The sequence below is a fragment of the Loxodonta africana genome, chromosome 1 (genome assembly GCF_030014295.1).
Source record: "Loxodonta africana isolate mLoxAfr1 chromosome 1, mLoxAfr1.hap2, whole genome shotgun sequence".
NCBI classification, from domain to species: domain Eukaryota; kingdom Metazoa; phylum Chordata; class Mammalia; order Proboscidea; family Elephantidae; genus Loxodonta; species Loxodonta africana.
This window is the reverse complement of record NC_087342.1, coordinates 152,540,421-152,552,786: the sequence shown is the minus strand read 5'-3', so window position 1 is coordinate 152,552,786 and position 12,366 is coordinate 152,540,421. Positions and strand designations below refer to the sequence as shown.

At 38.3% G+C, this 12,366-nt stretch overlaps 1 protein-coding gene across 7 annotated transcripts in view; it reads left to right on the top strand.

Moving 5' to 3' along the window:
* The first annotated feature begins 704 nt into the window (after nucleotides 1–704).
* The window catches only part of MAP3K7 (mitogen-activated protein kinase kinase kinase 7), an 81,121-nt gene continuing 69,459 nt past the window's right edge, over nucleotides 705–12,366 (top strand). Inside the window, exons 1-2 of one of the 7 annotated variants that reach the window (XM_064289030.1) lie at nucleotides 893–1,007; nucleotides 4,225–4,321. In XM_064289030.1, coding sequence (XP_064145100.1) covers nucleotides 4,247–4,321 — 75 coding nt within the window. In that variant the 5' untranslated portion in view covers nucleotides 893–1,007; nucleotides 4,225–4,246. The other 6 variants (XM_064289034.1, XM_064289033.1, XM_064289027.1 and 3 more) reach the window with 6 other exon arrangements.

Sequence of the window (12,366 nt, the reverse complement as noted above, 5' to 3'; positions counted from 1 at the left end):
TACCTTATCTAAATGTGTTAACTTTGTTACACCAATATGTCATCTTCTTTTCGTGAGCACTCAGCCTCCAGAGCGTTACTTATGTTGAATACGCTGACCAGCTCTGTACTATTAACTTCAGACTCTCTCTTGGTATCAGGGACTGGTTTAAATAATAGCCAACCGCTCCCTCCACGTTGAGGAAAACACGTTTTGCGAGGCTTCTTAAAGATACAGTTTAGTTTAGCTTCGGTTTAAAACGAAAAGTGGGCTTTGTCGTAAAAACTCGGTCCTATACTGCTCTGCCCGTCTGCAGGCCGCTAAAAGAAGATGGAGTGGAGCCATGACGCAACTCACAAACAGTGGGAACCATAGTTTTTATCTTTCCCGCTGGTTCCTAAAAGACCAACGGCACTCATTGGCCATCAGGCTTGCGTCACTTCCGCTCGCGCATTTTAATTATGTCAGCGCATCAACTCTCGCGGTAACATCCGTCTCCTGAGTCTCTTTAGCAAAGATCTCGCGAAATTTGTTTTACAGGTTCAAGACAGGCTCTCACCCGCCCGCCCCCCGCCCCTGCGCCTTCACCCTACCCCAGCCTGCCCTTCCTTTCTCTTTCCCCGTCACGAAATTCTCCCCTCCCCTCCCACGAACCTGCTGCCCCCCTCCTGTTTCCGATTTTAGACCGGAACCGGAAGTCAGGTGGGCGGGGCCCGGCGGCGGAAAACGCAGCGGAGCCGGAGCCGGGACACGGCTGTGGCCGCTGTTCCTGCCCCCGCCACGGATCGCCGGCTGGCCGGGCTGTGCGGCTCCAGACTGAAGGTCGGTCCGGAGGCGGGTGGGCGCGGGTCTGCCCCGGAGTGTCTGGGTGGCAGACTCTCCGGGCCCCTCGGGCGCGGCGAGGGATCATGTCTACAGCCTCTGCCGCCTCCTCCTCCTCCTCGTCTTCGGCCGGTGAGATGATCGAAGCCCCCTCCCAGGTCCTCAATTTTGAAGAGATCGACTACAAGGAGATCGAGGTGGAAGAGGTGAGCGAGGCCCGGCACAGAGCGCCGTCTCCGGCTCGCCCCCGCTTCTGCCGGATCCTGGCTCTGAAGGCGCCTCCCCGGCGGGGTCGAGCCGAGATTCCCCACAACCCCTCGGAGACTGGGTGTGGGGGGACTCTTCGCGCTCAGCTGCTCTGAGGTAGCTCTCTTTTTTCCTCACTTCGACACTCGAGTTTGGATTTGATACTCCGGTGTCTGGATTTGGGTCACTTCAAATAGGAGGATGAGCTGGTGAGAAAGTGTGGTCCACCAGTTCTCATTTCTGTAAGTAGTAAATTCAGCAAAGACCGTGGCCGTTTCAATTCTCTACATGTTGTGTTTTTAAAGGCCAAGGATTATACTATATTCGATTTACAGCTCAGTGCCTGGCACATAGTGGGCGCTCAATAAATGCTTATTAAAATAGTAGATGAAGTCAAAGTGTTTCCGCAGGTACCGAATGATTCTGTTTCGCTGATATCATAGAGCAGTACTCGTAATATTAAATGTTCTGCCTTCAGTTGGGTAATTTAGATGAATTCGCCATTAGTAATGCACGCTGGTCTGTTATAATGAAAAGATGTTTTAAGTAGCGTGTTCTGGAGAGAGAACTCATGATCTCGGCGACAGCTAGAATGTATCACCAGATTAGAAATTGCTGTTAGAAGACCTGAATCCATTCTGTATTCTTCAATAATTTAAGATATTTTAGAGCGAGATATTTTAGTGTGCCTTTAGTACGTTACTTCTGTTCACATTCATAGAGGGGCGATTGGTAATAAGGACTGTGAAATTTGGGAAAGTAAAAGTGTGTGTATATATTTTAAAGACACTTTAGAATGTGTTTTTAAAAACTGGTTGAAAATGGGATGTATCAAATAGTTACCATTTATTTATCCTTTTAAAAATGTAGTGATTTTCTCTTACCTATACTATAAAGAACTCAGCATGTCCTGTGGACATGTTATGAAATCTCAGCGTTATCTCTACTGTAAAAATCTAAAATTACTTTTAGGTTACAGCAAGCTAAAATTAGTGAGATAATTAATGTTCACCAAATAAATATATCTTTTCCCTATTCATGTTTTGGAAGAATAATGAATTACTAAATCATACATTTTTATTACTTGAAACAACCTAGAGATCATTAAGAACAACCTTCATTTTTTTTTTTTTTACAAGGTAGCACAATGGGAAAAACAGGATCTTTTGACTTAAGAGGAAAGTTCAGTATGTGAGATGTGCCACGTTAGCTATGTGGTTTAGGGCACATTTCCTAACTAACCCCTTTGAACTTTAGTTTTCTTAACTGTAAAACAAGGATAATAATTTCTATTTAATTTTATCTGTATAACAGTCTTATTAGGCAGTGTATGTGAAACACCCAACACGATGCCTGACACGTATTACTAGGAAACTGAGTTCCAGAGAGGAATAGTGACCTGCCTTAAGGTCACAGGGCTAAAAGAAGATCTGTGTTTTGAAAAGAGAGGAGAATTTTGTGTGTGTGCTTTTTTTTTTTTTTTTTTTCCGATTGAGGCTATGATAAATTCCTTTTCCAGAAGTGGATAGTTGATCCAGCTTTCATGGCTAACATTCTTTTTTAAGAATAAAAATTCAGTGAGTCAGTATACAAGAATTGCAGTTTTTAAATAAGCATTTACGTCTACTCTGTCTACTCTGCGGTAAATTGGCTATGCTTGTAGACTACAAATTGTTATGTAATAATAACTTGTACTTTATGGTCTACCAGATTCTTTCAGAGGCTTATTTTCATTTGATTTCAACAGCAAACTTAGTTTTTGCACATTACTTTGTAAAGCTTTTTGCCTTCTTGCTTTATGGAAGAAAGGAAGTTACTGAGACATTTTTCATTTTGCTGCTCTTCCCCCAAAGCCATTTCACTTCTGATTAGGTGTTTATGTTTCCAAAACCTTTCCTTCAATTTAGATAGTGCTTCAGCCTTCCTTTGGTGTATTTAGGATATCCTGGGGCGTAGACTTTTGCTTTTTGATAAAAAGTTCTTTCTAACATTAGGCGGTCGTTTAGTTTTGATTTTTTAATACCCAGTTTGTTTTCATATGAAAGATTGAATTAGGACCTTTCTTATGTTGAGGCCATTACATAAGTTCCATCATATTCTTCATTTGCACACATTAAAAGTGTTTGATATAATCCAGGGTGCACCATAGGTGCTCAATAACTATTTCTGAATTTAGATTCCATTTCTAGATTAAAATCATTATAATAGAGGATGATCAGAAACAAAAAGTATTTTATTCCCATTTAAAGAAAATCATATCCTGTATTTCTCAGATAACAGTGTAATTGAATCAGCATTATATGACCAGAACTAGAAAGTACATAAAAAATAACTCGAACCATAGACCAGGTATGCAGCCATTTAGTAGATGCATATTTCTAAGGCATCAGCTAATTTTAATCCTTAGATTCCTAATGTTGTGACTCAGAAATTTCAGTTCGGCATTTCTTAAATGCAGTTCTGTTGTCACATTATGTACATTCTCAGCCTTAGAAATCTACCTTTTTTTAGTGATTTAGTTTTTATCATTCTGGATCTGGGTGTAGAAAATGTTAGAATAAATTGTGAGGGATGTACATTGTGGACCAGGTTGCAAGAAGTAAAGGCCGTGTGGTGTAGGGAAAAGTATTTTGGACTTGGTACTTAGAAAATTTAGGTGCTGTACTGATTCTGACACAGTATTTCTATAACATTGAGCAAGTCACCTCGTTTTCCTGGGCCTCTGATTTCTCATGTAAAAATTGAATAAGATCATTTAAGGTCTCTTCCAGTTCTAAAATGAAAATCCGATCATTGTTTCCAGTGTTGTGTGTTGTTTCCACAGTAAGCTTAGAAGTTCTTTGAGGACAATTATGATCTCCCATGGAATGTAGCTGGTGACCAATTAATCCTGGGCAGACAGGACAAATGATACCCCAATTTACAGATGTGAGTGGTGGTCATAGAATTGGATTTGTCACAAGCCACGTGCCTAAGTAAATAGTAGATCTGGGTATTGGATTTGAGATTTTTTACTTTTTAGTCAGTTGCTCTTTCCACCAGATTTACGATGTTACTTTAGTTCTTTCTGAAGTACTCTGTAACCAGGCTTTTTTCTGGGAATGATGAAACAAAAATATTGGTTTTCTTGATAGTATTTGGTCTGAGCATTTAATGAACTTCCTCCTCTTTGCACAGTACTGTTAAGATACTGTAGAAGATGAATAGAAGAATCCTAGAATTCTCTCCTTTAAAATATTTGGCTTTTTGTGACAGCAGAACAAACACAAAACAGGTAATAATTCCATGTTTAGAACTACAAATTTAAAATTATGAATATTGTATATTGAGTATTTAAGTCATAACTTGAAAGTAGGGTTAGTTAGAGAAGGCTCCGTTGAGTGGGCAAGAGTTTTAAACTAGATTTTGGATAAAGTGAGCATTATAGGTTGGGAAAAGGTTCAGATGAATCAGTCTTTGTAGTTGTTCCTCTGCCTAAAACAGGACTTGGAAGGGGTTTCGATTCGACCCCCTGCTGCAAATTTGTTTTTCAGCAAGTTCTCAGGCGATGCTAATTCTGCTGATTAGGGATCAGCTCTGAGAACCACTAGTAGAGCAGTGGTTCTCAAAATTTATCGTGCCTAAGAATCACCTGGGGATCTTATTAAAATACAGATTCTGATTCAGTATACCTGGGTTATGGAAAAAATTATCAGCAGGGGGTTAAACCAGACTCTGTCAAATCGAAGCACTGGCTTAAAATGCTCTTCTTCCAGAACTTCACGTGATTGGCTCCTTCACACCTTTCAAGTCCCACCTCAAATGTCACTTCCTTAGGGTGGATTTCCCTGAGCAACCTAGATCTTTGTCAGTTCTTTATCCTTCATGGTGCTTCCCAGTGACTAAACGTGTCTTATGTACCTTTCTAGTAGAATGTAAGATGCTTCATTCACAGCTGTAACCCAATGCTTAGCACCTAAAAGTTTCTCTGTATTTTTTGAATGAATAAATGATGTTATCATAGCATAATCATGAAAATGTAGTGTCCATCTGTTTCTCTTATATTACCAGAGGAGTTGAGATAAGCTATGTGATTGGGTTAAGGCAGCATTTACAGTAGAAACAAGATCTGGTTCTCATTTCATTGTTGATTTCCATTACACTTCAATATACTTTGCAAATACTTTTGTGTAATCCAAAAAAAAAAAAACCTAAACCTGTTGCCATCGAGCGATTCCAACTCAGGGGTAAAAAATGCTACAAAGGCCAGGTGCTGTGAGTCAGCCAAGCATTGTGGACCTTTACCAGCGTACTAAAAAGACCTTATTTGCCATGGTTGTTTTTTAAAAAGGGGTCCCACAGTGCTGACCTCAAATATTGCTTATGACCAAGGTCATAGTATCGGACACATTTAATCATGGCAGCCTTTGTATATGTTCTTAAGCTCCGTTATGGAAAGGTTTTTATTTAGAGGCTAAAATACACTAAACCAAACCAAACCCAGTGCCATGGAGTCGATTCCGACTCATAGCGACCCTATAGGACAGGGTAGAACTGCCCCATAGAGTTTCCAAGGAGCACCTGGAGGATTCGAACTGCTTACCCTTTGGTTCGCAGCCTTAGCACTTAACCACTATGCCACCAGGGTTTCCCTAAAATACATTAAAAAAAAAAAAAAAAAAAACTTTGGCAGTTATATATATTTTGTAGGTTTAGGTTATAAATATCTGGTCAACTTATAGTAGAAAAAACCTAATTCGTAGTGGGCAGAATAAACACATCCATAGATTTGTGAGTCGGTATTTAGTTTTGGATATTCAAACTATCAAACTCTTTATGTGATCCTTAGTGACCATTGGTTTCAGTAGAAATCTGCAATGTTTATTGCAAAGGAAGAGGTAGCCATAAGATAACTTTTATGTTATACATGTGTAGCTTAAAAGATAGCATGAGCATAGTATTTTAAAGAAACATCTATTAGTCAGATGTCTATGGCAAGCTTTAAAAAACTACATGAAAAATTAGAAGGAAGGTTCAAATAATCTAAGCTATACTTTTGTGTTATCAAGTCTGTCTTGTCAGCAGATGGCAGTTCCACTCTGCCACAGTTTATTAATAGATATTGAAGTTCTGAAATAGTTGGAGGCCCCAGGTCCTAACTAATAAATGTAAGATCTCTGCTTGTTCTGTCATGTTCCAAATTTCTAGCTGGAGCAATGGCACCGTAGCCAGGGTCCATTCACTTAGTCCAGAGAACAGGGCCATGCCAAACTGCCAGCTAGAGTTACTGAACTAAAAATAACATGAATTGGGGATAATTAAGAATTATTATTTAATAGTAAATTAAAAGAGCACAAGGATATGTATCATCTTCCATTTAGTGTACATTAGTTTTTTGTTTGTTTTTAAGTAACCTGATTTGAATGAAGAAATTGGATTAGTCCTCCATCTAAGGAAATCAATATTTAAAAGAATTATTTCCATTGAAATAATTTTTTTTTAAAAGCCAGAAAACAAATTTTGATTTTGGTTTCTCTGCTGTTCAGTACAAATCATGTGGAAATATTCAACACCTCTCATAATTTTTGTTACATTTTTAATTAAGATATTATATTTAAATCTGTTTTTCTGTATTAGGGACTTAAATTATAGATGCAAAATCAAGAAGGTTAAACCATTGGGGGGAAAAATAATGATGATAATGATGTGGGAGGGTGCATAACAAAAAGAAACTAACCTGAAAGCATTCATAAATTTAGAAGCAAATATTTCTTAAATTGACCTTTTTATCTTTTAAAAGCAAAGCCACCTTCGCTATCCTCAGTTCTTCTATTTTTACGGATGAGTGACAGTGAAGAATATCTGAAATATTTATTTCTGTGTTCACCATATTAGGTGGGTGTGTTTGATGGAGGGCAATGCTTGTAACTTGGATGTATGCCCTTTCTTATGCTATTGGTGAAAATTGATCTTTAGGGAAAACGGTTTTTTAAAATAATTGTTAAATGATAATGTGTCAAAAACTGTATTATATTATTCAGATATGAATGCAGTCAAGAAAGCATATTTGATTTGTGAACTTGAATTAGAAATTTGGTTTTAAGTAAAAAGTAGCTTTTTTATGCCTGTTTTTTGCAGTTTAAATATTAGTTTTTCATTGTTAACCTCAGTTCATACAAATCTACCATGTGTCAAGAAAAATGCTGGGTTACTTTCTGTAGCTTGTAACTTGCTTTATTCTTTTTCTGATCATGTATACAGTCTCCTTACGTGTTTAGGCTTGGCCTTCAAAGTCCAGCCATGCTAGTTACTCCCTACGTGATCTTCCCCACTGTTTTATATTCTTGATTAATGCAAAGAATAAATTTGTTATCAGGCTCTTTATCTTATAAACATTTTCTTAAAAGTACATATGATACTAAAAATGATCCATATGCGAGTAAACCATATGCTGGTAATAGTTTTCCCCATCAGCAGAGGATTATCTTAACGCTGCCAGCCTGAGAGAGCTAGGGAGCAGGTAATAGTGTACCTTCTTCACCAGTGAGCCCTGTAAGGTTGTGGCCTCCACTGTTGTTTTTTTTTTTTTTTTTGATCGTCTGTCTCTCAGCACTGTGTTTTGTATACTCATGGTTTTGGTGTGTGTATATAATACCTTATGTGCATTATAAAACACACAAAAATAGATATTTTAAAATTGTAGGTGATGAAGTAACAGCAAAACTTAAGTTATAGCTCCATGCTATCATTTGATCATGGCTTAAGGTACGGTAACTACTTGCATCAAGATTCGTTGCTAATGACAGTAAATGTAAAACCATATTTCCAGTTACCTTTCTTGATAATTTTGGATTTTTTAGGATGACATCTTAGATCTGATTAGCTTGTTGTTTTTAACTCACAGTATGGCTGTTGACAAAGAGTTAATTCTGCAAATAGAAGAATAAAGCCTGCCATTTTCTTGTTAACATGTGCTTTCATTGTTACTTTTACCTTCATTATTGCAGTTTCTTCTAAAAATCTTGTAATGCCGCTTTCCATACTGTGAGGACTGGTTTACAGGCAGTCCCTGGGTTACGAACACCCAATTTACGTACACCCTGTAGTTACGAACCAACCCCATAAAGCCTATTAACAGGCAGACCCCAGGCTACAAAAGAGATCTGTTCCCAACTCTGTCTTTAAGTCAGATTGTAGGTAAGTTGGAACTGGTGCATATGGTTCTTACTTAGCCTTACTTAAGTGCAAGAAAGTGGTCAGTCTTTTCAGTGATTTAAACGCTGCACATGCAGCAAGTGAAGGTGATTGTGATGAAGAATGTGTTGCAAGTGGGGGTTGGTTCAGTTGTTTCAAAGTGAGGGCAAATTTACATAACATTGAAGGGAAAGTACCAATTGTCCCTAAGTCTGATGTTCCTAACCTGGGACTGCCAGTATATACTAAGACAAACATTTGACTAACTGATGTTAGATATGGACCTCACCTAACTGTTCCAATTTACATACAAATTCGACTTAAAGGCAGATTCAGGAATGGAACTCGTTTGTAATCCAGTGATTGCTTGTAATTAAATGTGATAATATTATCTGTAAAACGTCTTAACCAAAGTCAGGCAAACTGCAATATGCTGAAAGTAAGGTACAGATAATGGGGTCAGCATTTGACGTTGGACATGAGGTGACTGTAGACCATCCAAGGGGAAAATGCAGTTTTAAATGTCTTGAGCTGGGGGGACGGGAGAAAGATTTAAGAGTATGAAGCTATGAGAAGACAGATGAGAACATGTGGAGAAAGAAGAATACCAAGGATAGAACCCTAGGAAGCATCAGCATCTAAGGTTTGGACAGAGGAAGAAGGGCAGTGAAGGAGGCTGAGATGGAATTGTTTCTTAATCAGTTCTCTGTTAATGGCATTCTGGTTGTTTCTCATGATTTGTTACTCTTGATATAAACTTATATGAGCAGTCTTTTCATACCTGTCTGATTAGTGCATAGAATAAATTCCTAGAAGTAGTATTGCTGGATCATAATGAATTCACATGTTTAAGACTTACCTAGATACCGATTGCCAAATTACACTGAAATTTAAAATTTCCTTGCATCTCACTGGAAAATAATGTTATTATTTTAATTGCCATTTCTTTGAATATTGAGGGGTAACCATCTTTCGTATACCTATTGGTTGTTTGTATTTCTTTTATGATTCATCTTTTTGTGTACTTTTTGGGCTTGGCCTTTTTTTCCTTCCTTTCTTTGCTTTTATTGATTTGTTAGACCTCTTTATGTAATAACTTAACATGGTTTCAAATATTTTCTATTGCTTGTCCTTTGAATTTCTATTTTGAAATATGGGTTTCATAGAAAAACTTTACATTGTTATGTAATTAAATCTGAACTTCTTTCCTTTAACTTCTGTCTTTTGTGTCAAGCTTAGAAAATCCTTTCCTACCCCTGGTTATAACAGTTGTTGTGGGCTGTCAAGTCAATTCCCACTCATAGTAACCCTATATGTCAGAGTAGAACTGCCCCCAGAGAATTTCCTAGGTTGTAATCCTTACAGGAGCAGATCACCAGGTCTTTTTTCCTGTGGAGCCGCTGGTGGATTCAAACTGCTAACCTTTCAGTTCACAGCCAAGTGCTTAACCGTTGCACCACCAGGGCTCCTTGATTGTAACAATAGTTACCAGTATTTTTCTTGAATTTTCATGGTTTTAGGTATTGCATTTAAATAATTCACTTGAAATTTTTCTGTGTAAGTTAATTTGTTTTTGTTTTCTTCAAATGGTCAGGCATATAGTCCAACATTTTTTTTATTAAATAGTCCATCATCCTGTTTTGAAATGGTTCTGGGTTGAGCTAGAAGCTTCTTCTGTTCTGTATGGTGTCAGTGGGGCTGCAGTCATCTGGGGGGCCTAGTTGAGCTGGAACATTCTAGATGACCCACTCATGTCTGGCAAGGTGGTGCTTGCTGACTGTTAAAGCTTATTAGGGCTCTCAACCAAATGTTCAGTTGTCTTCTATATGGTTTTTCCCTGTTTCTTGGGCTTCTTGTAGTGTGGTGGCTGAGTTCCAAGGAGAAGGAGGAGAAAACTGCTAGGCTTCCTGAGGCCTGGTTTTGGAAGTCCCAAAACAGTGCTGCTGTTCAAAGCAGTCATGGGTTAGCCCAATTCAAGGGAAAGTGAAGTAAGCTCCACTTCTCAATGGGAGAATGGTATGCACAGACAGACAGAAAAGCAATTGATGGCGGTCACCTTTGGAAACTATCTACCGTAAACCATTTGCTGACTCAGTTCACTCTTATTTCATAAAAAATATTAACCAAAAACCAAACCCGTTGCCATTGAGTGAATTCCAACTCATAGTGACCCTATAGGACAGAGTAGAGCTGCCCCATAGGGTTTCCGAGGAGTGACTGGTGAATTCAGACTGCCAACCTTTTGATCAGCAGCCAATGGCTATTAGGTCTTTTTAATCCTTTCTAAGGAATTAGAAGTCTAATTTGAATATAAACTATTGAAATTTTGAGCCAATTTGAGAAGATATTTGGCAATTTTACCATACTACTGAGTATTTTCTAATGCTTCCTATGTACAAAGCATTGGACCAAGTGCTGTATCTATTCATTAAAACAAGCCTTTTAGTAGGGCCTCTGTTTTGTTAGCACCTGTGGACATATCTGAAAACAGACTCTGATTTACTAGTTACGTGTTCTTGGATAGATAACTTCAATTGTAGGAGCTTTAGTTTTCTCCTCTGTAAAATGGGGGTAAAAAATCTTATATATTCACAGAGTTTTGATGAGACTTAAACTTTGTCATGTTTATAAAAATTCTTCATAAAAAAGTAGTAATATATTGTTAAACATTAAATTGTGTTGTTATTATATAGAAAAAATAAAATTGTACTTCTTTAACATGTTATTTCTTGAAGCAAGGTGTGGGGAGGATATTGGAATGCCCAGGGGTACTCTTTTTCATTCTATATAGTACCTCTGTGAACCCTAAATCCCATTCCAACATGCTCCCATAGGGAAAGTTGTATCAAAATTCCTAGGGTGGAGAGTAGTCAGAGGGTGAGAGCAAAATACAACATGAAAAAACTTTCCCATCAATATATCATCTAATTATTCTTTTACCCAGTCCAGCATGGACATACGCATATATTTATTTACGTACGTAACTCTATGTCTGTATTTCCCTATTTATTTTTGGAGGTTGCTCCAAAAGGTAACAATTTTTCTATAACTGATGGCAGCTTGCTTATGAATCCTCTCGCCTTTCAACTCAGCAACTGAAATAAGTAAACGCGTTGCCATCAGTCGATTCCGACTCATAGTGACCCAATAGGACAGGGTAGAACTGCCCCATAGGGTTTCCTGGGAGCAGCTGGTGGATTTAAACTGCCGATCTTTTGGTTAGCAGCTGAGCTTTTAACCACTGCACCACCAGGGCTCCTTCAGCTCAGTAGAGAAAATTATTTAATCTTGCCACAAATCAAACATCAGAATCACCTGGAAGGCTTTTAAAACACAAATTGCTGGCCCCACCCCAGACTCGGTAATTCTGGTTGGAGAATGAGAATTTTCATTTCTCACAAGTTCCCAGGTTACGCTGACGCTTCTCACCTAAGGACCACCTTTGAGAGCCATTGTCTTAATGCTTTTCAGTTCTTACATCAACTTTCTTTTTTTTTTTTTCTTGCAAAAATATGTTACCTGACATTTGTCAGCTCACCATTTTTCAGGTATGTAATTTAGTGATATACTTTCTTCTTGAAAAACTTCCTTTTGTCTTCTGTGACACTCTTCCTGGTTTGCCTGTTGCTTCATTAATTATTCTACCCTGTGCACAAGGAGTCACTATGGGTCAGAATCAACTCCATGGCAACTAAGAACAACAACCATCGACCTTGTCCTTACAGCTATTATTTCCTAACTGATCTCCCTATTTGTATACTCTAGCCGCTCTACAATCCATTCTTAAGAGCTAGAATTTTTTTTTTAATGTAAATCACATCACATCTTTCCTCCTTAAAACCCAAAACTTCCCTTAAAACTTCCTTAAAAATTGTTTCCCGTTGCACTTAGACTGCAGTCTACACTCTTCATTGGTGCGTACTCTTCAGGACCTGGCCTCTGTCTCTCCAGCCTCATCTTGCATCATTCTTCCCTTTTCCCACTGCACCAGCCACAGCAAGCTCTCCAGGTGTTTCTCTAGTTCATCACTAAACTGTCACCTTTCTCAGTGAGGCCCTCCTGACTAAAAAAAAAAAAAAAATTTTTTTTTTTACCCTGTCTAAATTGTGTGTAGGGTGGGAGAGTGTGTGTACACACACACACACA